This window comes from Loxodonta africana, chromosome 25 (genome assembly GCF_030014295.1).
Source record: "Loxodonta africana isolate mLoxAfr1 chromosome 25, mLoxAfr1.hap2, whole genome shotgun sequence".
NCBI classification, from domain to species: Eukaryota; Metazoa; Chordata; class Mammalia; order Proboscidea; family Elephantidae; genus Loxodonta; species Loxodonta africana.
In genome coordinates this window covers 16191429-16218141 of record NC_087366.1, presented here as the reverse complement: position 1 = coordinate 16218141, position 26713 = coordinate 16191429, and the positions used below count along the sequence as shown (strand labels likewise).

Sequence of the window (26713 nt, the reverse complement as noted above, 5' to 3'; positions counted from 1 at the left end):
GATAAATTTATAGAGCTTGTGGTTATTAAGTTTGAATCCAATTTTTTTTTTTTTTTTTTAGCTGGGACTAATACCCCCTGATACTTTGAATTGTATGACATAACACTGTAACACTTGGTTTACCTTGGATGACTACAATGGGGGTAATAAATATTCTATGGAGTAAAGGAATGTGTAGCTTCAACAAATCTAGTAAAGGCATGGTTCTAGGATTTAACAGAAGAGAGAGGGAGAAGCAAAGGGCACAACAGTAACTTTGATTAAAGGGAGTTTAGACATTTTTGTAACTACTGTCCACTTTTGTCATACTACATTGAGAGATATTCTTCTGGATGCTTTTTAAAAATATTAAATCCTCTTATACTCAGAGTGTAATGAACATGTGGAATATAAACAACAAAGTTTCTACCCATCGGGCTTCCATTACTCTGGGTTTGGCATGAGGAGGAGGGCTTAGGTATGATCCAGGAAGTTGAGCCAGATTCTGTCCCTAGACTCATCAGTGACTCACGGTGTGACGTGAGGCATTTCATCCCTGAGGTTTTCATTTCGAAGACTAATTTAGCCTAGCATTTCACCACATGGAACAAGATTGCCTGGGTGCAAATTCCGTTTCTTTCACTTACTGACCCTGACTTTGGGCAAGTTATGTAACCTCTTTGCTCATCTGTAGATATAATAATAGTATCTAATTTATTGGGTTGTTATGAAGATTAAAATGTTAATAAATGAAAAACTCCTAGAACAGTCCCTGGTACATAGTAAGTGCTAGATACATGTTAGAAATAATAAATTATTATTATATCTTTGTTTGCAAAGTGATGATGCTAATCATTTCTGCAATGAATACCAAAAATTTAACTTTGAAATATTTGAAAGGAAGGTGCTATACCACCTTGACACTATTATTATGGTGTTTTCAATTTTATTTTCTTTTTGTTTATTATCCCTAGGTATAGGATGGCCTCAGATGGTACCTTATTTATCAAAAATGCAGTTCCCAAAGATGCAGGGATATATGGCTGCCTGGCAAGTAATTCAGCTGGAACAGATAAACAAACATCAACACTTAGATACATTGGCAAGTATTATCAGTTTGAAAGACAATTAAAATAGGATAAATAGCATAAAGAGCAATATTGTTCTGAAAATTAGTATTAGAGAAAGTTTATACACAATATTATAACTTAATTATCTACTTCACATATTGATTAAATCAAATATTGTAACTAATTTAACTTAAAAATTCAGGGAGCAAATAGATTGTTTGGTCAACAAAAATCAAGGAAGCTTCCAGATTCTGACAGTTCCAGAGTATTCACAAAGTTTTGGCTTCCACGATTCATCTGCTCTCCACAACGTTTAACTTTCAAATTAATAAATTCTATGTCCTTTCTAGCTTACCTCAACTTCTATTTTATATTTCTCATTTACAGTCCAAATCATTATAGTATTTCTGTCATTTATCTTGTCTAAGTATTATTTTCTTTTTTTTTTTATTATTGTACTTTGAATGAAGGTTTACAGAACAAACCAGCTTCTCATTAAACAATTAGTGCACACATTGTTTTGTGACATTGGTTGCCAACTTCACGACATGTCAACACCCTCCGTTCGACTGTCGGTTTCCTATTACCAGCTGTCCTGTCCCCTCCATCCTTCTATTCCTTGCCCCCGGTCTGGTGTGCCCCTTCAGTTTTGTTTTGTTTTATGGGCCTGTCTAATCTTCGGCTGAAGGTTGAACCTCAGGGGTGACTTCATTACTGAGCTAAAAGGGTGTCCGGGGGCCATATTCTCGGGATTTCTACAGTCTCTGACAGGCCAGTAAGTCTGGTCTTTTTTTGCAAGTTAGAATTTTGGTCTACATTTTCCTCCAGCTCTGTCTGGGACCCTCTATTGTGATCCCCTCAGAGCAGTCAGTGGTTGTAGCCAGGCACCATCTAGTTGCGCTGGACTCTGTCTGGTTTATCTTCATTTTTCATCTCCCATTTTTACCCTTCACACTCAAGCATTTATTGAAGGTTTACTTCATGGCAATTACTCTATAGAATGTTTCTGTTTGATTTGTTCTTTCTTAGTCAAATGAGGGGTTAAGGAGTAAGGGCCCCATGAGCTGAGTGTTAGTTTATGAATTGTACAGTAATTAATGACCCTCTGATTCACCCTTATTCTCCATTCATTCGTGATAAGGAAGTGAAACTGGCAGTGGAGAAGAATGGGTGTAACAAGATTCACAATAAAGATAGATGAGTGGATTTGGAGTGGACAGATGAGGGAGGAAACAAAAGGGTCGTAGGTTTTGAACCTGGGATCCAGGAAAGAAATGGTTTCACTTATATAAATGAGAGAGGTGGCAGAGAGAAAAAGTTTAGAAGGGAAGATGGGCTCTGATTTGGAGATAACAGAACTAAAAACATTGGCAAAACACCCAGGTGGAGAGGGGACAGACAGTTGGGAATGTAGAATGAGTGATTGGCACAGAACTCTACACTGGAGAAACAAATTTTGGTTCATTCACATAGGAGCCAAAATATACAACACATTTATTTAACTTGCTAAGCACCCAGAGTGTGCAAAATACTGTGCTACAGACTGTAGAATATAAATAAATAAGTAAATAAATGTCACATAGTCCTCACCTTCCAGGATCTTGCATAATAGCAGTGGAAACATAAGGACTATAACAAGGCAGAGAGACAAGTACTACAGTGGGAAGTGAGCAGAAGGGAAGATTAATTCTAACTGCGGAATTTGCAAATAGTTTTCAAAGGAGACAGGATTTAAACTCAGTCTAGAAGAATGTTTTTAGAAGAATGAGTGGGATTTGAAGAGTTGTGGCAAAGGGCATTTCGTTCATAGGAAGCAGCTTTAGCAAAGGCAGGAAGGTATGAGGAAGTAGAGTGTGTTTTGGACTCTTTATGTAGCTTACTTGATTACTAGCTGAGCAGTTGGTGGTTTGGACTCATCCAGAAATGCTTTGGAAGAGAAGCCTGGCGATCTGCTTCCAAAAAAGGTCACAGCCTTGAAAACCGTATGAAGTAGCTCTACTCCACAACCATGGGGTCTCCAAGAGTCAGAACTGACTCAGTGACAATTAACGACAACAATAATACCTTGTGATAAAGGCTTGGAGATCTACTTCCAAAAGATCACACACACACACACACACACACACACACACACACACCAAAACAACCAAACCTGTTACCCTCGAGCCAATTCTGGCTCATGGCAACCCCGTGTGTGCAGAGTAGAACTATACTCATTAGGGTTTTCAAGACTGTGACCTTTCAGAAGCAGATTGCCAGGCCTTGCTTCCAAGGCTTCTACTGGGTGGATTCAAACTCCTGACCTTTCGTTTAGTAGTTCAGGGCTTAACAGTTTGTGCCACCCAAGGACTCCTTCCAAAAGATCATAGGCATTGGAAACCCTATGGAGTGTAGTCTACTCTGAAACACATGGGGTCACCATGAGTCAGAATTGACTCAGTGGCAACTAGTTTGGTTTTTTAGTTTATACCTTGTGATAAGTGAGGAAGTGTATTGGAAAGTAAGGCTAAATAGAAAATTATGCACCAATTTGTGATTTTTATAAGCCAAACTAAGGGATTTAGGCAGTATTCTGAAAGCAATCGGGAATCACTGAAGGTTTTCAAGGGGAGTAAACCAAACCCGTTGCTGTCGAGTTGATTCCAACTCAGAGCTACCCCTACAGGCCAGAGTAGAACTGCTCCATCGGGTTTCCAAGGAGTGCCTGGTAGATTCAAACTGCAGACCTTTTGGTTAGCAGTTGTGGCTCTTAACCACTATACCACCAGGCTTTCCTCAAGGAGCATAGTGACATATTTGAGAAGTTAACTCTTGGGTTTGTTTAAAAATACTTCATTTGAAGTAAGGAGGTCCTAAAATGTCAAGTTTAGAGAAAATGTATGAGTGAATAAAGCATTAGGCATGGGGGTGAAGCAAACAGAGCTAAGGAAAGAAACTTAGGGAATGTCTGTATATGGCATCAAAGGGAGAAGTAGAGTCAAAACCAGAGACTGTTTTTTTATAGATGAAAATTTTAGCCTTAGACTGTAAATATCTCTGTAATTAGATATGAATAACCTTAAAACCAGGGAGAAAATGCTATAAACAAATTTATCTGCAGTTGTATTATCTTCAAACCTTAATTTAGCCAAGTCAGTCTTATCATCATCCCTCTTTTGATTGTATTTCTGTTATCATTATCCTTCTCTCTGTTCGTTTATTATTGATTTTATTAGATGTATGCAATGTTCCAAGATTGTTTTCCTCTTTTTCATACAGACCTATCAATTAATTTCCTAAATTTTTTGGACTCTGTTTTATCAAAATTATTTTGTGCACTTTTTTCTATTATTTTAAGTGATCTTTTCATCCACACATCCATGTGCATGCATATTACAGGAGCTTTCTTCCGTTTATAAATATTGAAATAGCTGCAAGCACATAAATGCTGATTGTTTTTTTATTGATTCGTTAAGGAAACATAAACAGAGTGCATGTGCTACTGCACTAGGCATTGACTATTTGCATATTTGTTCTTTTTAGAAGCTCCAAAATTGATGGTAGTTCAGAGTGAGCTCTTGGTTGCCCTTGGGGATACAACAGTTATGGAATGTCAAACTTCTGGTATTCCCCCACCTCAAGTTAAATGGTTCAAAGGTATGTTCCTAAAGATATTTGTGTCTGATTCACTTAGTTTTGTTTTCTCTTTAAAAAAAAAAAAAAAGATTTGTTAAAAATTTGTTTTGGTGTGTGACTTAGTAGCCCCATAAAATGTGTTTATGTTCTCACTGGGGACGATAGCGCAAAATTCAAAACTCTGAATTTCAGGATTTGACATCTGGTGTGGATTACAAAACCATGAAAATCAAAGGAGGAAAAGCCCGCCTTTGCTAATCCAGCTGAACGTTTTCTTTGTTAGTTTAGGATTGTTTCCTGTAGAAAATTGTCCAAGAATACTCAGTTAGTGTTTAAAATAGCCTCCCTGATTCCAGTTCACCTTTTTTAGAGAAGATGGCTCTCATCATTTAAAAGTTGTCTAGGTTCTCAAGGATGCATTCTATAAAGTGCTCAAATATAAGACACTCTTTAAAACTTACAGGCACGAGAGACAAATGTATTTCAAGGCCATGAATGCAGGGGCTTGTATCAAGTATAGGCGTTGTCTAGTTCCCTTGCATAAAGATTAACCTCTGTGAGTCTATAATAAAATAGCAGTAATATGCTACTTGACCTTAGGGAGAATATCCTTGGGTCCTCGTCCAGGCTGTTGCTGACATTAGGTATTTTTTTGTAAAAAGTCCTGCTTCTGCTTCTGTCTTAATTCTTCCAATTTATGAGAAAGAGCAATTCCCACAAACACCCTAATAGGGAGGTTGCTAGGATTATTGAGATTCTGTTTGCAAAATACTTTTTAATCTTCAGATGAAAAACGCTAAATAGTACAAAGCGCTATTGTTATGATTGTGTTTGTTAAATCACAGACGTTCCCATAGCAACGGGTTGATGTCGTAATCACAAAATTATGAATTCATCTCGAGTTCAAACTCTCAGGGAACATGAGGTGAAAAAGAAGCGCTTTATGTAGAAAACAAATACTTTTAATAATACAAATCAAAAACGGTGAAAAAGTAGGAGATAATGCCGTTTTTGTGGTTTTGCATGTTAATTGCTTTTTAATCTTCATATTTTCTCTCATAAGAAAACATTTCTGGATTTGCCCCTTAATCTGGTTAATTTCAGTTAGCATATACTCATTTTTACTTATTCAAAATATTTAAAACTTTGAATTTCAAATGAAATACATATCAATTTCAAATTCACATTATAATTAAATAGATCCAGAAAAAAATGTGTTAGGGGCAGTTTTCTTTTTTTTTTTTTTAATGTCAATCAGTCGTTTATGTTAAAAATTCAAAAATTAATGGAGCATGCTGAGATCTCTGCCTGTATACAGCAGAATCATAACCAGAGTCTTTTATTCTCCCAAATTGGAGCTCTCCTCAGTATGTTAGTCTTTATGGCACCCTGGTGCCACAAATGCCTTGGAAGCTAAGGAAGGAGGGAGGAAGGCCTGTACAAATTGCTTCTCTTGACTGCCACTACCTGGAAGATTCTGGAATTGACTCCTTATTACTCTCCTCTCAGCCATAGATGTTGCAGTTCAAGGGTCCCTGGAAATAACATTCCATTTTCCACTCTGAGTTATGAACCAGCAGAGATAGAATATAGGCATTAGGTAGTGACAGTCCATATTGGGAGGAAATTGCCCTGATGTTTCTGAACAACAGGCAGATCTACCCTCCCCAGTGGCAATGATTGCTACAGTCCACAATAGATTGTCAGGAAAGTTCATCTGTTTTACTGTATATTTCTAATCTTGTTATTTAATATAGGGATTAGATTAAAACTAAGTGATCCCTATTTCATTTTTATTTCAAAGGTTCTGTATTTTCCTAGGGCTTTTTAATAATTTGATGATGAAAATTTTCAGTTGAAATCAAGAAAGGAGAGACTATCAAAATGTGAACAAATGTGAACTTGATTGAACTAGTTTTTTTCCAGTTTATATTTTGTTTCATTACGGTTGCTCTTGAAACATTAAAAAAATTTTTTTTCACTTTGGAAAAAAAAACTACTAGCAAAAAGGTCTTTATTTCATTCTATTATGCTCTCTGACATACACAGAAGAAATAAGGGAGAAGTAAATTCCAAAAATCTAAATGCACTTTAATCCAAACATTTTAATACTTGATGAACAGCTAGGTCACATTGCATCTTCCCCTGGTAGAAGGAAAAGTTTATGTCAACATCATCTGCTTTTATTTATGAAAATTTCCAAGAGGCACACAGACTCGGCTCCAGTTGCTTCTCTCATTCTCACATGGTATGTAGTAGCAAGCTTAAAGATTGGTTGGGGTTTTAAATATTGGAATGCTGAAAAATACTTTGTTTTTGGCACTGTTGGTTATCAATGTAACTTTTTTTTTTTTAAATTTAGAGTTCCTTTGACCTCCCTTCCTTCCAAAAATATAAAAACAAAAAGAAAATTGTCTGTCTATTGCCTTGAGACTGTTGGTTGGTGCTTCTTGTAGTGTCCTAGAGAATTACTAGCTCTCAGGTTCCCTCTACCCATTAGTGGCGGTGGGACCTAATTCTATGGGCCTCAGACCTGAGGCACATGGCTAGTGTGTGGGATTTTGGAGAGAACCTTTTCAGATTTGACATCTGGGAGTGCTACGAAACTCCAAAACAATGGTCCTCAAACCTCCTGGAAGTTTTGAGGAACTCCACAAAAACAAACAAACAGCAAAGCTGTGGACAATGAGCTGGCATTAAACATCCAGGTCTATTATGCACGTTTTTTTATTATACTGGTTGTCCTGGTTAATTTCGTTCTTTGGAGGGGAGACACCACTGGAGGAAGGGGAAGGATAAAGAGAAGCCTAATTTAACTTAAAGCTTTGTTGAGGCATTGTTTGCCTTCAAATAAAAGTGTTTCTAAAGGGATTAGAGGTGCTGAAGGGAAACATAACATATACAGGTAACCCAGGCAAAATTCATCTTTCTTGGGCCATCCTTCCCTCATATTGAAGTAAAATTTCCATTTTCACACCTTTACCCCCTTAGAGCCCCACTGCCACCACTCCCCACAAAAACCCATAACTCCAACTTGAAAAACTTTTATGAAAAATACGATTTTAGTGGTGGTATTTTTTTATCCTGGGGGTTCATGTAACAAAATCTCTCTTACCATTGTTGGAATTTCCTCACCAACACTTTCTCTTCTCCAACATGCTCTTCCCTATTCTCTTCAGCTAACTGTGGTTCCTTCTTCCCCAGCCTTCCTCAGCTTATACCTTTCACAAAACAAAATCTAACTGAATAGCATTCAGCAAAGCAAAAACCTAGTCATTAGCCAAACTAAGACCATCTCTAGCCTCTCAAGCATTCTCTGAGTAACAAAATCACTCTGCCCAGAAGCAATGATAGAAATCTGCTTTCAACTTTCTTCCCATTTTCTTCTTACCTAACACAGTCATTGTTTCAAATGCCACCATTTCTCAGTCCCCCAATGTAGCTTCAAGAGCTTATCTTTACTTAGGTACATAGAAATTTAGAAATATTTGTACAAAATTCATTATAGGGCCAGATTTTGGGCTATAGATTATTAGGCTGTAGACTTATAAAAAAAAAACAAACTAATTAATCAGCTCAGTGCCAATAAACACTTCATTCTCTCACTGCATAAACAATAAGTGTCTGCTTTGCACCAGACGCTTGTATTTAAAAAACTTTGCGGTCAACTTTATTCAGAAGTTTTGAAATCCAACCAATAGCAGAGTCAATGTAAATACTATGTAAATACTTGTGTTTAATGTTCTCTCCTTGTTTTGACTTAGGGGATCTTGAGTTGAGGCCCTCAACATTCCTTATTATTGATCCTTTTTTGGGACTTTTGAAGATTCAAGAAACTCAAGATCTGGATGCTGGTGATTATACATGTGTAGCCATCAACGATGCTGGTAGAGCCACTGGCAAGATAACTCTGGATGTTGGCTGTAAGCATCCCAGCTCTGATAGACAAACTTATTTCAGTGTCAATCCGCTAGTATTCCATGTTTAATAACTTTGAAGCAGTTAGGTAGAAATTGTTGTCAGAATGCAAAAGTAAAGTGAACATTTCAAGTAACTAATATAATAATGATACTTAGCATTTATTGTTTTCAATGTACCAGGCATGGTGCAAATAGCCTTTATATGCATTGTCTCATTAAATCTTCATAACTACCCTAAGAGGGTAATGCGATCATTATCTCAATTTTCTAAAGAAGGAAACTGAGGGTTAGGAAGGCTAAACAACTTGACTAGAGTCATAGAGCTAGGGAGGGGGAGCCTGGATATTTGAACCAAGGTTTTCTGACTTTAGGGTCCCTTGGTGGTGCAAAAGGTTCATATGCTCACTAATAACAGAAAGGTAGGTGGTTTGAGTATACCCAGTGGTACCTCAGAAGAAAGGGCTGGTGATCTACCTCCAAAAACTCAACCATTGAAAACCCTGTGGAGCGTAGCTCTGCTCGATTACACATCGGGTCACATGAGTTAGAACCAGCTCCGTGGCAAGTGTCCTTTTTTTTTCTGACTTCAGAGATTGTGAGCTTAACCAGTATATCAGCTATTGCCAGTTTCCTCTCAGGAGTCATTTACTCTGACATACCAAATTTTTAAGTATTAACAACTAAAAAACTAGAGATCAGAAATTAGACTTTGGCCCTAGACCATAATTTAGAGTTGTTGTTGACAGCAAAGGTAGCAATTGTGCTTTTACTTTTTTTTAATTCACTAGCAATTATTCTCCAGTGCATAAAGTAAGTACAAACTACAAATAAATGTCCGTTGCAATGTCAGGGATACAGCATGCACATGACAACTGTAGTTGTGTTACTGTAGAAGATTGGTTCTCCCTCCTTGTTTGTTCTTCCATCTCATGCCTTTTTTAAAAAACTCTCCACACGGTATGGTAAAATATGAGATGAAACAGCTTCAGCCTGGCTGCTTAACTTAAACAGATGATTTAAACATTTGCATCACCCAAAGCTTATAAAATATGACATTTCCTTAAGTTGTATTTTCTTTTATGTATGCTGGGGTCACCATGAGTCAGAATTAACTTGACGGCAACTAACAACAGCAACATAATGATTTTTATGCCAAGTTGTTTTTTTTTTTTATTAAACAAAAATTAGGCATTATAAAGAAAATGCATTTTTTAAAAGAATAAAGTAACAAAACATTTTAGTTCTATTATCTTAATTTTTGAAGTGGATACAATGGCTCTCTAACTTTAATATTTTATGTCAACTAATTTTTTCCTCCTGGAATCTTTTATGACCCCTTTGCCCCTCATCCATCTGCTGAGTGTTCTGCATTCTTTGAGATTACACCCTGGGGGTTGAATCAGCAGAGCTGGAAATGGCCACAAAGACCGCTGTAGACTCTGTCTAGGGCATGGCAAGATGTGTTTGAATCATGACTAAACTTTGTGGTTATTAAGAGAATGCCTTGGAAATGTGACTGGAATCTCTGGGTGGAGGGTATTTCTGGATCTACCAGCAGGGTATAAAGGTCAAGTACATACAAAATTCTTGTTTTCAAGCAACATCCTAAGCACAACATTTCAATTCTCAATATCTGCTGACTTTTCTTCTCCCTCTGTCTTGCACATATATTTCATATTTACCCAACATTCTTTTAGAATTGTCTAGCTCTTTTTTATTTTTTTTTAGAGAAAGAGGGAAGCAGCCCGAGTAATTGTTCCCAGCAAGAAGAGAATGACACTTTCATCCCCTCCAAGTTTGTGTAAAATCTAACCTTATTTCACATTCTTCTTTGCTTACTCACTGCCTTCTTAGTAATCTCTTTAGGTTCTGGACTTTCCAGGTTCTTTGTTCTGCCCAGTGATACACTGTGTATGGGTTGGGGCTGTCTGTGCTAGGGTGACTGACATTGGATTAGGAACATTCCAACAAATGTTTTGTATTTATCCTTCATTCTTTGAACTGAACTGAACTTTGCTTTATCTTCACTCGTGTTCAAGAGTGACCTTCTCTAAAATGATGGCTTTCTCAACTTTTATTCCAGTAATCACCCTGATGGAATTAACATAAATTCAATTGTTTGCTTATTGTAACCTTGATCCTTGTTAACATTTGCCAAATAACTTAGTATTAAAGTCAGCGTTATTCCTGTTGCTGTCATGCCTTAATTGTTTCATTATTCGTCGTTAGAATCCTGGTCATCATAACTGACAGAGGTTGTCTGTTCACATAAAACTGTTGTTAGATATCCTAGAAGGCAGAGGATGTGACGGCTCAGAACTATGTAAATCCAGTCATGTTGATGGTTGTGGTTATCACTATTAGGTTTAAAAGCAAAAAAAAAAAAAAATCCCCCAAATTTATGTAGTGGTTAGGAGAATGTACTCCTCTGGAGAGGGATTGGGTTTCTGAATCCCAGCTCTATCATCGTTGACTTTGTGACCTTTCTGTCTGACTTGTCTATAAAATGTAAATGGTACCTACCTCACAGGGTGGTTGTAAAGATGAGATGAGACACTACCCATGTATAGTGCTTGGGAACTGAAACTTGGTGGACATTCAGCATGTTAGTGGTTAGTGCTGTTCCCCTGAATCTGCTCCATGCAACATGTATCAAAAGGGCATATTAACTTCACAAATTACGTGGTCATTTTGATTCTTTCAGTTTTGAAAGTGATATAGGAATGTATATGTATATATAGAGAGATATAGATAGATATATGTATCTATATACCTATCTATATCTGTAATCTATATATCTAAATCTCTATAATAAACACATTGCTGTTGAGTTGATTCCAACTCATAGTGACCGTAAAGGACAGGGTAGAACTGCCCCATAGGGTTTCCAAGGAGCAGGTGGTGGATTCGAACTGCTGAGTTTTTGGTAGCAGCCAAACACTTAACCACTGCACTACCAGGACTCCCTTTCTATTTTTAAAAAAAAACGAAACCCGTTGCCATCGAGTCAATTCCAACTCATAGTATTTAAGATTTAGCACTGAGCTTTTAATATGAAAGTCAGTTTCAATTTGCTTTTTAAAAAGGACTTGGAACAAGTTAAGTAATAAACTGGTAGTAGTGCATAAAATTATTCATGTGAATTCCAAAATTATTGGGCATATATTTAAGTACCTTATGACTTAAGAAGAAAAACATGCTTTTATCCATATCATGTACCTTTTTGGGCTTTAAGATTGTTTTCGCGGGGTTGTTACTTCACATCGACAACACTAGATTGAAAAAATAATAATGGAATCCTGTTTAATATTATTTTTGAGTTCTAGCTTCTTGTAATGAGTCTCCTTTTTCCTATTTCTCATTATCATGGCTTTAACTTATGGACATTTCAGGTCAACAGGGAAAGTTACCAATGATTTTTATTCTATTTAAAGAGGGGTAGTGAATTGCGAATTCATTTGGAAGGAAGAAGATTGGCTATATCAAACCAAATGTTGGCCTGGCAGTAATTTTATTGGCAACATTCAGCACCACACAGGGTTTGAGCCTTAGTCTGTGGTTGTGTGTTAAGTGGTTTGGTAGAACCAAAACAGTGTGTCCAGCTGTTTTAAAAAGAAAAATCTGTTTGACCAATATAATGCAAGGGTTGTCATAGGGAGGAATATAAAACCAAATATATATATGGAGATATATATTTAATTATTATTAAAGGAATTAGAAAAATTTCGGAGTCGATTTTAGAGCAAAATGGTCAACCCATTTTTAACTGTTGTATTTTCCAAATAATACGTGCACAAAACTATAACTCTTAAGTGACAACAGTGCCGTGGTGCTACACAGTTCTCTGCACACGAATACTTAGGGGATCCACAGAATCTTGGTAGACTAAAATATATGCAGAAGCCACAAAGATGATATTGAAAAGAGCTACATTAAATTCCAGAACTAAAAAATAAAACCACACCCATTGCCATCAAGTAGATTCTGACTCATAGCAACCCTATAGGACAGAGTAGAACTGCCCCGTAGGGTTTCCAAGGAGATCTAATAAATTAACTCTACAATATTTGTGGCTAATGATAGTTAATATTCGGTGTTTACTATTTACTAAATGATTTATAAAGATTATGTCTTTTAACAACATGAGATAGAAAATGTTATTATCCTTCTTTCATTCATAGGGAAATTCAGACTGGGAGAGGTAAAATAATTTGCCCAAGTTTATAGACTAAGAGGTAGTGGAGCTGCCATTTGAAACCACTCAATGGGCTCTTAACCTCTGTAAGTAGCACAGCCTCTCCTGTACCAGTACTGTATGTTGTACTACACGTACTGGCTGCTTCACCACCCCCTATTCTCATTAATCTGTTTACCATCCACCCAGTGTAATTCACTTGAAGTCCAAGTTGGCCGTATGCAGGAGTAGGAAGTATTTAAAAGGCTTCTTGGCCTGAGTTATGAATTGCTTCATTTTTGAGGTTTACTTGTCATTGATGTCTTCTTTGTGCTGTCTTGGCAGCTTACCTAGTGCCTGGTATTCTCATTTGCCTTGTTTTCTGGTACTAGCAAGTAATTTCCCTGATTGGTGGACTTTTACATATTTCTTGTACCGTTCTTGTGCCTAGGACTATTCCCAAAGTGCCTTCCCTACAGATGACTTCTCCGTGTTAACTGAGTTTTCTGGGCACAACTTGAGCTTTGCTTATCCTTTTAAACATGTTTGTTCTTGCCTTTCTTAGCTCTGAAAATTCTGATTTGTCATTATTTTCACTGATGCCTGTGTCCTAATGTGTCAGTAACACCTCCCTCCCCCCTCCAACCCCCCTACAGTTCTTGGTTGATCCCAGGCTTATGCGTATCCTTTTGCTATTCTAGAGTTTCTTTCTGTCCCATCTCCACATTTCACTTGCCCACACTCTGAGCCTAACATATCCTGAGACTCATGCTGAGACTTTTATACTTAACCTACACTTTTCAGAGAAGTTACCTGCCTGAGAACAAGTGACTGTTAACCACTCCAGAGAAAAGTAACTAGGTCTTGTAAACTTAGGGTGTACAAGCATTGGGCTACTTTATAAACTATCTTAAAAATATGTTCATTTTGCCTATTACTTTTGTAAGTCAGTTTCTCATGAGAGAAATGTAAACACAAATGCGCTACTTCTTTTTAAAAACATTTTGCCCACTTGTGGCATATAATTTAATTTTGTTTCGTTTAGATTCAATAAACAAACAATAGTTTCTGAAATTACCATGTTTCCTTCGGAAGTGTGAATTCAAATGTAGTGGGCCAAAGTTGTCATCACATATACACACACACAAACACACACGCACTGGATTATTGTTGAAGTGGCTTAATATTGACCCAGTAATTCATTCACAAATACCTAGCAATCACTTGTAATTCACAAAGTGCTGTGTTAGTTGCTGTTAACGATAAAAATATAGGTGTAAATATAAACTGTTCAGAAATTTACAGTTTAATAGGAAAACTAAGACCTATGGTGTAACAAAAGACTAAGTGTGACGATTGCCGTGAGAGTGGTATGGAATGAGTTAGTTCAACTGAGGAGGATGGAGGAGCGACCTTGATGAACTGGATCGAAGAATTGTATTTCAATAGCTAGAGATCTAGACTTTGCAATTGAGAGAGATGAAATAGGAAAGGTCTATCCTTGTTTGAAGAATACTGAGGAGTTCTGATAGGCCAGAGGTTAGGATTTGTGCAGGGAAATAGCAGGAGATGAGGTTGCAAGGTTAGAGGAAATCCTTGAACCCAGGCTCAGAAAAAGCACTAACACGGCTCCCAAGATAACTGTTCATCTAGATGCCAGAATTCCCATGAAAAGGAAAAAGGTGATCTTCAAACTCATTTTTGTTAGCCGTCGAAACAGCCTGACAGTGGGCAGTTGTAAGAATCTGTAGAGAAAGGGAAGCTGATAAAATGGCAAAGAATTGTGCTCTGGAGTTGGATTGACCTGGTTTGGATCCTAACCTCACTGCTCAACTCCATGTGACATTTAGCAAGTCAACTCTCTGAGTCTCAGTTTCTGTACCTGTAAAATTGGGATAATAGTAGCACCTACGTCACAGGGATGTTGTGAAGATTAAATGAGATAATCAGCATCAAGCACTTAACACACTTCATGGCTTCGTAAGAGATAATTATCCTTGTAATTGCTAAACAACATTTAACCTTGACTCGATCAAGGAGACCTCCCTTGGTTGGGTACCTCCTCTTACAGTCCTACGTGAGCAGGTTTCATCCAGTGCCTCGGATAGTATCTTATATATTTCCCCTTGCAAGATGCCTCAAACATCATTACCAGTAAGTTCTCTGGGGCATACTGATAGCCTCACTTACTTGGCCCTGCTGACAGCATCTTCCCTATTACTATACTGCTATGTGTTCCAAGGTTTCTACCTTTCTTCTGGCTCCTGTGATTGCCTCAATCATGTGGCTATCAATAGCCTTCTTAGCTATAATTTTATAATTTCTGAATCCTTTCTTAACTGTAAGATATTAAGATATTCTTCCTTTAATATATATGGTATTCCGTTCCTTCATATTCTTGATTCCCCATCTTAAACACAGATATAATTTAGAATTAAATACTATAAGCTTGTTTTATAGTGATCTGTTGAAAAAGAACTCTAGTATAAGTTTATTTTAAAACTCAGTTGAAGGGAGTAAGTTTGGAAAGTGCCAAAGAATTTCCTTACAAGAGCAATAAGAAAGTCTTAAGGTTTGAGCAGTATGACATAAACCAAAGTTGAAAACAAATTCCTAAATTGTGAGATTCTTTTTATTTAACATAGCCTTGATTTAAATTCTCACTCTTTTCCTCATCTGTCACCTTAAGGGGAAAGCCTGGTGGTATAGTGGTTGAAAGTTTGGCTCCTAACAAAAGGTGGGCAGTTCGAATCCGCCAGGTGCTCCTTGGAAACCCTATGGGGCAGTTCTACTCTGTCCTGTGGGGTTGCTATGAGTCAGAATTGACTCGACAGCAATAGGTTTGGTTTTATCACCTGAAGGAAATAGTTTTACCTTTTGTGCATCTTTATAAGGCAAAAAAAAATTTTTTTTTACTATTTCTATATCAGAGATAATTAATGTATAAATTTATAATACCATATGAACAATGACATGATTCAAATTCAATATGTTGTTTGTTTAACAAGTAAGCTTTTGTTTAATGTGCCTGTGTACTGTTTCAATGATCTTTTTTTTTTTTTTTCAATATTTTTCAGCACCTCCAGTTTTCATACAAGAACCTACTGATGTGTCTATGGACATTGGCTCAAATGTGACATTACCTTGCTATGTTCAGGGTTATCCAGAGCCAAGGATTAAATGGCGAAGATTAGACAACATGCCACTTTTCTCAAGACCATTTTCAGTTAGCTCCATCAGCCAACTCAGAACAGGAGCACTCTTTATTTTAAGTAGGTTAAAGGAAATTTATTTTATACAAATAAGAACATGTGTATTATATATTCATAGTATTTCATACATAGGTATTGCCATGTTTAAAATAGTGAGTTAATATATTTTGTGTGTGTTGCATTTCACATTAAAATAGTCCTAAAATTTTATATTTCGACTTGCCATAAATGAGTTATTTTTATTCAAATCTATGACCTTAACTTGTTATAAAGGCTTATAAAACAATATGACTTCTTCATACCTCATTGTTTCTCTGCAAATAGAGACACCTGGGCCTCTTGGTGGATAAGTATTTGTGTTTTATTGATTCTTGTACCAACTATTGTAAAGAAAACTAAAGTATTACTATTAGTTAATTTTAATTCTTTTTGGCCAGCAATACATAAAGAGTTGCAGAGGGACCTTATGGCAGCTCTTTGATTAAAAGCTGTATCCACCTGAACCAAGAGATTCCAATAATAAATCAAATATTTAGTCATCCAGAAATCTCACCCATAAACTATTAAGCAACTACATATTTGAAACCACTTTGTATGTTTTCAAATAGTGTTGAGAATATTTGGATGGTGGCACCAGGGGAGGAAAAACATTTAGATGATTAATTGGTTTTTAAAATGTAATTGGGTCTTTGGAAGTGTTTTGTAAAAAGCCTCCATCTAGTGATTTACATGCTTATTAACGATATTAGGAGTCCTGGTGGCATAGTGGTTAAGAAATCGCCTTCTAACCAAAAGGTCAGCAGTTCAAATCCTCCAGCTGCTCCCTGGAAACACTGTGGGGCAGTTCTAATCTGTCCTATAAAGTTGCTATGAGTTGGAATCCACTCAGCGGCAACAGGTTTGTTTGTTTTTTAACTAGTATTAAATGTACGTACATTAGCTGCTTAAATTCCCAAATAAAACTTAAATTATCTAATGACAAGTGTTTAAGTGTTCAGCTCTGTGGAGAAGACAGAAGTCAAATATGGGTTCCCTCACTCAAGTATTTAACCATCTATAGCCTGAGTAGATTGTGACAAAAGGTTCCTACTGAGAAGTACTCATCAGATTGGTTCAGATTAGGTAGGACCTGAAATGTCAACGTGAAGAAAGGCACCTGATGAGATAGAAATAGAGAGTCCCTCAAGCTTCATGGGCAGGAAAAGGCACATGAAGGTAGTATTTCAGAACGATTCCTCTGGAAGATAGGAGGAGAGGTGAGAGAAAGGAGGCTCATATAGTTATCCAGTAGGGTAGTAATTCTAGTGATGACAAACAATCCAGAGGAAGCAAAAATGAGACCTAAAAATAAATATAGAAGAGAAGATGAAAGAAAAGGAAATAATAAAAGAAGAGGCCAGTGTTCATTAAGCAATGGTTCCACTGGTTGTTTAAATTAAATTCTCTGGAAGAACCTAGTGATTAGAAACTTAGTTCTCTGTAATGTTTATATTTCTACAAAAATGAGTCCAAGAGTTGATAATATTAAAAATTTCTTGGTTAGAACCTGTATATAACTAATCAATCAGGTGATTTGTTGATTTTTCTTCTCCAAATGAACGTTTTCCTTTGTTTAGAGTAGGCACCGTCTTAAGTTTACCAAGTGCAGTTCTGCAGTTATACGTATATGGTTAACAGAGCAGTACAAACTCTATCACTACTCTTTGTTTAAGATGGTTTGGAACTATGCATGACGGAAAGATGCTTTTTTTCTCAGTCAAATCTTATCAGTAGATTAAAATCTGTTTGCTTTGCTTGAAACTTTACAAAATTGCAATCATTCCCCTGTTTAAAACCTTCTCTTGCCTTTCTTATTGCTCATAAGAGGAAACCATACATGGTTAAGCCATGATTCCCAGTATTGTGTGGTTGTTCTCCATTTTGTGATTGTAATTTTCCTATGTGTTGTAAATTCCTAATCTCTGCTGTGGTTAATGGGGCAAGATTAGATTATGTTAAAGAGGTTTAAGGTGGGGTTGTAACACCCTTACTAAGGTCACATCCCTGATCCAATGTAAAGGGAGTTTCCCTGGGATGTGGCCTGCACCACCCTCTTACAAGAGGGGTAAAAGGAAAGGGAAATGAACAGAGAGTTGGGGACCTCATACCACCAAGAAAGCAGCAGCGGGAGCTGAGCACATCCTTTGGACCTGGGGTCCCTGTGCCTGAGAAGCTTTTTGACCAGGGGAAGATTGATGACAAGAGCCTTCTTCCAGAGCCAACAAAGAAAGAAAGCCTTCTTCTGGAGCTGATGCCCTGAATTAGGACTTGTAGCCTACTAGACTGTGAGAGAATAAATTTCTCCTTGGTAAAGCCATCCATTTGTGGTATTTCTGTTATAGCAGTACTAGATGACTAAGACAGCAGCAAAGCTCTTACCCACTGTATCACCAGGGCTCCAAAAATGCTAGATAATCATTTCTAAAGTTCTTTCTTCTTACACAGAATTAGGCTCTAGGTTCAAATAATTTTAAACAGTGTTATCAAATCCCTGAATTTCCAGGGAGACCTTCAAAAGGACTTGGTTTACTTCTTCTTTTCCTGAGTCTGTTCCATGAGTTGTCTTCCTAATTTTTGCTCACAGCACACTCTTCACAAGTATCATTTTATGTTTTATAATCCAGCCTAATCTTGGTCTGAAGAGTTGGCTTCAGGAATTGTTTTAGTTCTGGGCTAACAGAGAGTCCAGGGGCCGTGTCTTCTGGGGTCTCTCCAGTCTCAGACCATTAAGTCTAGTCTTTTTACTAGAATTTGAGTTCTGCACCCCACTTTTCTCCTGCTCCATTGGGGACTCTCTGCTGTGTTCCCTGTCAGGGCAGTCATTGGTGGTAGCCAGACACCATCTAGTCTTCTGGTCTCAAGGTGATGGAATCTCTGGTTTATGTGGCCCTTTCTGTCTCTTGGGCTCATGTTTTCCTTGTGTCTTTGGTGTTCTTCATTCTCCTTTACTTCAGGTGGGTTGGAACAAAGTGATGCATCTTAGACGGTCACTCGCTGGCTTTTAAGACCCCAGACACCACTCACCAAAGTGGGATGCAGAACATTTTCTTAATGAACTTTTTTATGCCGATTGACCTAGATGTTCCCTGAAACCATGGTCCCCAGACCCCCACCCCTGCTACTCTGTCCCTCGGAGTCTTTGGTTGTATTCAGGAAACCCCTTAGCTTTTGGTTTAGTCCAGTTGGGCTGACTTCTCCTGTAATAGTGTGTTGTCATTCCCTTCACCTAAGATAATCCTTGTCTACCATCTAGTTAGTGAATACCCCTCTCTTTCCCTCCCCACCCTCGTAACCATCAAAGAATGTTTTCTTTTGTGTTTAAACCTTTTCTTGAGTTCTTATAATATTGGTCTCATACAATATTTGTCCTTTTGTGACTAATTTCACTCAGCATAATGCCTTCCAGATTCATCCATGTTCTGAGTTATTTCATGGATTCATTGTTGTTCTTTATCATTGTATAGTATTCCACTGTGTGAATATACCATAACTTTTTTATCCACTCATCCATTGATGGGAACCTAGGTTGTTTCTATCTTTTTGCTGTTGTAAAACAGTGCTGCAATGAACATGGGTGTGCCTGTATCTATTCATGTAATGGCTTTTATTTCTCTAGGATATATTCCAAGGAATAGGATTGCTGGATCATATGGTAGTTCTGGAAACCCTGGTAGCATAGTAGTTAAGAGCTGTGGTTGCTAACCAGAAGGTCAGGGTTTGAATCCACCAGGCGGTCCTTGAAAACCATATGTGGCAGTTCTACTCTGTCCTATAGGGTCGCTATGAGTCGGAATCGACTTGACGGCAACGAGTTTGGGTTTTTTTTTTTTGGATGGTAGTTCTATTTCCAGCTTTTTAAGGAAGCACCAAATCAATTTCCAAAGTGGTTGTACCATTTTACATTCCCACCAGCAGTGTATAAGTGTTCCAGTCTCTCCACAACCTCTCCAATATTTATTATTTTGTGTATTTTGGATTAATGCTAGCCTTGTTGGGGTCAGATGGTATCTCAATGTAGTTTGGATTTGAATTTCTGTACTGGCTAGTGATCATGAGCATTTCCTCATGTATCTGTTAGCCACCTGAGTATCTTCTTTGGTGAAGTGCCTGTTCGTATCCTTTGCCCATTTTTTAATTGGGTTGTTTATCTTTTTGTTGTTGAGGTTTTGCAGTATCTTGTAGATTTTAGAGGTTAAATGGTGATTAGATTTGTCACAGTCCAAAATTTTTTCCCAGTGTGTAGGTTGTCTTTTTACTCTTTTGGTGAAGTCTTTTGATGAGCATAAGTGTTTGATTTTGAGGGGGCTCCCAGTTGTCTAGTTTCTCTTCTGGTGTTTGTGCATTGTTAGTAATGTTTTGTATTCTGTTTATGCTATGTATTAGGGCTCTTAGCAGTGTCCCTATTTTTTCTTCCATGATCTTTATAGTTTTACATCTTATGTTTAGGTCTCTGATCCATTTTGAGTTATTTTTTGTTCATGGTGTGAGGTATGGGTCTTGTTTATTTTTTTGCAAATGGATATCCAGTTATGCCCATACCATTTGTTAGACTGTCTTTTCACCAAATAATGGACTTTGGGCTTTTGTTAAATATCAGCTCTCATAGGTGGATGAATTTATGTTTGGACTTATGTTCCACTGCTCTGTGTATCTGTTGTTGTACTAGTAACATGCAGTTTTGACTATTGTGGTGGTATACAAGGTTCTAAAATCAGGTAGTGTGAGGCCTCCCGCTTTGTTCTTCTTCAGTAGTGCTTTACTTATCTGGGTCCTCTTTCCCTTTAATATGAAGTTGGTGATTTGTTTCTCCGTCTCATTAAAAAATGCCATTGGAATTTGTATCGGAATTGTGTTGTATCTGTAGATCACTTTGGGTATCGTAGATATTTTCACAATGTTGAGTCTTTCTATCCATGAGCAAGGTGTGTTTTTCCACTTATGTAGGTATCTTTTGGTTTCTTGTGGTAGTGTCTTATAATTTTCTTTGTATAGGTCTTTTACATCTCTAGTTAGATTTATTCCTAAGTATTTTATCTTCTTGGGGGCTATTGTAAATGGTATTGATTTGCTGATTTCTTCTTTAAAGTTCTCTTTGCTGATGTAGAGGAATCTAACTGATTTTTATGTTTATCTTGTATCCTGATACTCTGCTGAACTCCTCTATTAATTTCAGTAGTTTTCTTGAGGATTCTTTAGGATTTTCTGTGTATAAGATCACGTCATCTGCAAATAGAGATACTTTTACTTCTTCCATACCAATTTGGATGCACTTTATTTCTTTGTCTAGCCTTATTGCTCTAGCTAGGACCTCCAGCACAATGTTGCAAAAGAGTGGTGTTAAAGGGTGTCCATGTCTGATTCCCGTTCTCAAGGGGAATGCTTTCAGACTCTCTCCATTTAGGATGATGTTGGCTGTTGGCTTTGTATAAATGCTTTTTATTGTGTTGATGAATTTCCCTTCTATTCCTATTTTGCTGAAAGTTTTTATCACGAATGGGTGTTGGACTTCGTCAAATGGCTTTTCTGCATCAACTGATAAGATCATGTAGTTCTTGTCTTTTGTTTTATTTATGTGAGGGATTGCATTGATTGTTTTTCTAGTGTTGAACTATCCCTGCATACCTGGTATGAACCCCGCTTGGTCATGGTGAATTATTTTTTTGATTATGTTGTTGAATTCTATTGGCTAGAATTTTGTTAAGGATGTTTGCATCTAAGTTCATGAAGGATATTGGTCTGTAATTTTCTTTTTTTTTTGGTGTCCTTACCTGGTTTTGGTATCAGGGTTATTCTGGCTTTATGGAATGAGTTTGGGAGTATTCCATCCTTTTCTATGCTCTGAAATACCTTTAGTAGTGGTGGTGTTAACTGTTCTCTGAGAGATTGGTAAAATTCTCCAGTGAGGCCATCAGGACCAGGGCTTTTTTTTTAGTTGGAATTTTTTTTCATGATCTTTTCAATCTCTTCTTTTATTATAGGTTTATTTAGTTGTTGTACCTCTGTTTGTGTTAGTTTAGGTAGGTAGTGTGTTTCTAGAAATTTGTCCGTTTCCTCTAGGTTTTCAAATTTGTTGGAGTACAGTTTTTCATAGTATTCTGTTATGATTCTTTTCATTCCAGTTGGGTCTGTTGTGATATTGCCCACCTCATTTTTTATTTGAGTTATTTCCTTCCTCTCCTGTTTTCCTCTTGTCAGTTTGGCCAAGGGTTTATCGATTTTGTTGATCTTTTCAAAGAACCAGCTTTTGGTATTGTTAACACTTTCAATTGCTTTTCTGTTCTCTGTGTCATCTAAGGAAACCCTGGTGTCGTAGTGGTTAGGTGCTACGTCTGCTAACGAAAGGGTCTGCAGTTCGAATCCACCAGACGCTCCTTGGAAACCCTATGGGGCAGTTCTACTCTGTCCTGTAGAGTCGCTATGAGTTGGAATCTACTCGACAGCACTGGGTTTTTTTTTGGTGGGGGGGGGTTTATTTCATTTAATTCTGCTCTAATTTTTATTATGTGCTTTCTTCTGGTGCCTGAGGCCTTCCTTTGCTGTTCTTTTTCTGTCTGAGTTGTAGGGTTAATGTTTTGATTTTGGCTCTTTCTTCTTTTTGGCTTTGTGCATTTATTGCTATAAATTGACCTCTGAGTACTTCTTTTGTTATGTCTCAAAGGTTCTGGTGGGATGTGTTTTCATTCTCATTTGATTCTGTGAATTTCTTTATTTGTCCTTAAATTTCTTCTGTTACCCAGTAGTTTTTGAGTAAGGTGTTGTTCAGTTTCCATGTGTTTGATTTTTTTTTCCTTGCTTTTTCTGTTACTGATTTCTGCTTTTATGGCCAGAAAAGAAGCTCTGTAATATTCTGATGCTATGGATTCTGTTAAGGCTTGCCTTATGGCCTAATATGTGGTCTATTTTGGAAAATGTTCCATGTGCATTTGAAAAGAAGGTATACTTGCCTGTTGTTGGGTAGGGTGTTCTGTATATGTCTGTGAGGTCAAGTGGGTTGATTGTGGCATTTAGATCTTCCATGTCTTTATTGAGCTTCTTTCTGGTTGTTCCATCCTTCACCAAAAGGATTGTGTTGAAGTGTCCTACTATTATTGTAGAGCTGTCTCTTTTCAATTATGTTAGAGTTTGTTTTATGTATTTTGGAGCCCTGTCATTGGGTGCTTAAATATTTATTATGATTATGTCCTCCTGGTGTATTGACCCTTTGATCATTAATTAGTGTCCTTCATTATCCTTTGTGTGGTGGATTTAACTTTAAAGCCTATTTTGTCAGAAATTAATATTGCCACCCCTGCTGTTTGTTGATTGTTGTTTGCTTGGTAATTTTTTTCCCATCCTTTGAGTTTTAGTTTGTTTGTGTCTTTAAGTGTATGTTGTATCTCTTGTGGGCAGCATATAGACGGATCGTGTTTTTTTAATCCATATTCACCACTGTCTGTCTCTTTATTGGTGCATTTAGTCCATTTACATTTAGCATAATTATGGCTAGGTATGAGCTTAATGCTGTTATTTTGATGTCTTTTTTTTGTGCGTGTGTGTATTGTTGACAGTTTCTTTGTTCCACTTAATTTTCTGTGCTTAGTTGTTTTTCTTTATGTATTTTCTTTTCATCTTTTTCATTGTTGTTGATTTTATATTTGCTGAATCTTTTTGTTTTTCTTGGCTTTTATTTTTATGTGTAGGATTGTTAGTTTCCTTTGTGGTTACCTTAATATTTACCCCTATTTTTTTAAGTTTAAACCAATCTTGTATTTCTTTATATTGCCTCGACTTCTTCTCCATAAGAAAGATCTGTGAGTGCCTTTTTCAGTCCCTCATTTTTTTTTTTTTTTGCCATTTTTTGCATATTGATGTCTCTGTTTCCCTATTTTCAGTGTTTTATCTTCAATTCATTTTTGTGACTTGCCTACCTGGGTTGCTATCTGGTTGCTCTGTCCCGTGTTCTAGACTTGGTATGTTTTCTGTTATTTGTTTTCTAACTGGAGGACTCCCTTTAGTATTTCTTTTAATTTTGGTTTGGTTTTTGCAGATTCCTTAAACTTCTTTTTATCTGGAAATGCCCTAATTTTGCCATCATATTTGAGAGACAGTTTTGCCAGATATATAATTCTTGGTTGGCAGTTTTTTCCTTCAAGGCTTCATATATGTTATCACATTGCCTTCTTGCCTGCATAATTTCTACTGAGTAGTCTGAGCTTAGTCTTATTGAAGCTCATTTGTAGATGACTTTTCGTTTATCCCTAGCTGCTCTAAAAATTCTCTTTATCTTTGGTTTCAGCAAGTTTTACTATAATATGTCTTGGTGTCTTTCTTTGGTGCTGTACCTTATGTGGGGTTTGATGAGCATCTTGGATAGATATCTTCTCATCTTTCACAAAATTAGGAAAGTTTCTACCAACAAATCTTCAACAATTCTCTCTGTATTTTCTGTTATCCCCCCTGTTCTGGTACTCTAATTGCTCATGGGTTTTTCCTCTCGATAGAGTCCCACATAATTCTTAGGGTTTCTTCATTTTTTAAAATTCTTTTATCTGATTTTTCTTCAGATAATTTGGTGTCAAGTGCTTTATCTTCAATCTCACTAATTCTGACTTCCATTGCCTTAATTCTGCTCTTATGACTTTCTATTGAGTTGTCTAAGTCTGAAATTTTATTGTTAATCTTCTGAATTTCTGTTTTCTGTCTATGAATTCTTGCAACCTGTTAAATTTGTTATTATGCTCTTATATAATCTTATTAAGTTCCTCTGTTGCTTTGTCTGTATATTCCTTGGCTTGATCTGTGTTTTACCTACTTTCCTTCCTAATCTCTTGAAGAATTCTCTATATTAATCTTTTGTATGCTACCTCCAGTAATTCCAGGACTTTTTCTTCCTTGGGAAGATTTCTTGATTCTTTGTTTTGGAATCTTGCTGAAGCTGTCATGGTCTGCCTCTTTATATGATTTACTATTGACTGTTGGCTCCGAGCCATCAATAAGTTATTATATTTATTTATGTTTGCTTACTGTGTCCTAGTTTCTTGTTTTGTATGTCCAAATAGGCTGCTCATATGACTTAGTTTGATTTTTGGTACCTTTGAAGCTCTAATGTCCTATCACCAGGTGGTTAGATCTGTTACTAGGTGTGTGAGCCCAGGAGTCTGTTTACTTTTCTTGTATGGACTCAGCTCAGTTGTCCAGGTAGTCTGTTCACCAAATGTTTGGTGCAGGCTCTCACCTACAGTCCTAGATGGGCAGGAATGATTGGTGTAGGCATAGGTATTTGGCTGCAGTAGGAGGTCATGTGCTGAACAAGGCAGGGGGCTGACAGCTGTCCCTGAGTGCCTGGGAGGAAAGTGCATCCCTGTTCCCTAGAGTGTGTAGGTCAGTGGATTTTGCAGCTGGACTATGGGCACCAAACGCTATTGGCTGTAAGGACTGGGAGGCAGCACTTATCCTTGGACCCCTGTCATGGGTGGCTAGGTGGTGCAAGTGAAACCACCAGTCCTCAGGCCCCTAACGTGGGTATATGAGGACCCTGCTTAATAGGCAGAGCAGTGTCAAATATCACGAACTTGCTTCTCCACCAGATAGCTGAAACATGTGAAGTTAGACTTCAGTTATGTACCCTGTTGTACTGTGCTAATGAGGGCCTATGCTGTTGAAATGGGCCCACACAAGTCTATGCACGAGTGAAAGGCATTCAAAGTCCAAGGACCCTTTATGCCTATGCTTAGGCAAAGGAGCTGTGCCTGCCATTAAGTTCTTGTCCTAGGGGAGCTGGCAGATTTTTTTTTTCCCGTTTGTTAATTTTTCCCTCTCCAAGGCCAGGAGAATGGCTTAGAGTGCATGACCAGTCCTACATCCAGCCTAGGGGACGTGGCAATCTCTGAAGCTGGCCTGGAATCCGGTGCAGAGTGGGGAGGAGGCAGGTAAATGGGAGAGATGTTTTTCCCAAAGGAGTGTTTTTTTCATCCACGCAGTAGGTTAGATGCATGTACTTGCCTTTACTGATAGAGCGCTGCTTTTCACTGGTTCTGGAGGCTTGAGTAGACTCTCTGCCAATCAGTCTCTCCTGATGTGGAAAATGTGTCCCAAGTGTCACTGCTTTTCTCATCACTCTCATCAGCTGATCCGGCCTGCAGGGTGCCGGTTCCTGCCGGGTCAGGTCTGGTAAATCCTCGCTACTTCTGAACCATCTTTCCCTCCCCCTGCTGCTCAGTCCAGTTCTTCAACTTTGCCTTTGATGTTCAGGGCTCCTAGATTGTCATATATAATTGTGTCACTTGTTTTTTCGGGTCTTTGTTGTAAGAGAGACCACAAGAAGTGTCTGACTTCTCCACCGTCTTGGCCCCGCCTTTTCCACAGATTGTTTTTTTGAAATGTAGAATGTATTAATTGAACATTTATCGAATTGTAGTGTTAATTGTTGCTTTCTGTGTGGGTCTTTTCCCCTAGAAAGGGTACCATAGTTTCTATTCCTATATATCAGCACTGTGACTGACACATAGTTAATGCTTCATAGATAGTGTCGAATGAATAAATCGTCTCTTATTTTTAGACTTATGGGCAAATGATAAAGGAACCTATATTTGTGAAGCTGAAAACCAGTTTGGAAAGATCCAATCCCAGGCAACAGTAATCGTGACGGGACTTGGTAAGATCAATTACGTGTTTAGAAACCACACTCTCCAGAATCATCAGAATTTTATTTACTTTCATCTCTTA

The 26713-nt window shown here is 37.5% G+C and overlaps 1 protein-coding gene across 1 annotated transcript in view; it reads left to right on the top strand.

Annotated features, from left to right (window-relative positions):
- Positions 1–26713, top strand: part of HMCN1 (hemicentin 1) — a 551217-nt gene that overhangs the window by 275099 nt on the left and 249405 nt on the right. Inside the window, exons 13-17 of the mRNA XM_064276506.1 lie at positions 954–1081; positions 4572–4685; positions 8429–8587; positions 15836–16030; positions 26547–26642. Coding sequence (XP_064132576.1) covers positions 954–1081; positions 4572–4685; positions 8429–8587; positions 15836–16030; positions 26547–26642 — 692 coding nt within the window. The remainder of the gene's footprint in view (positions 1–953; positions 1082–4571; positions 4686–8428; positions 8588–15835; positions 16031–26546; positions 26643–26713) is intronic.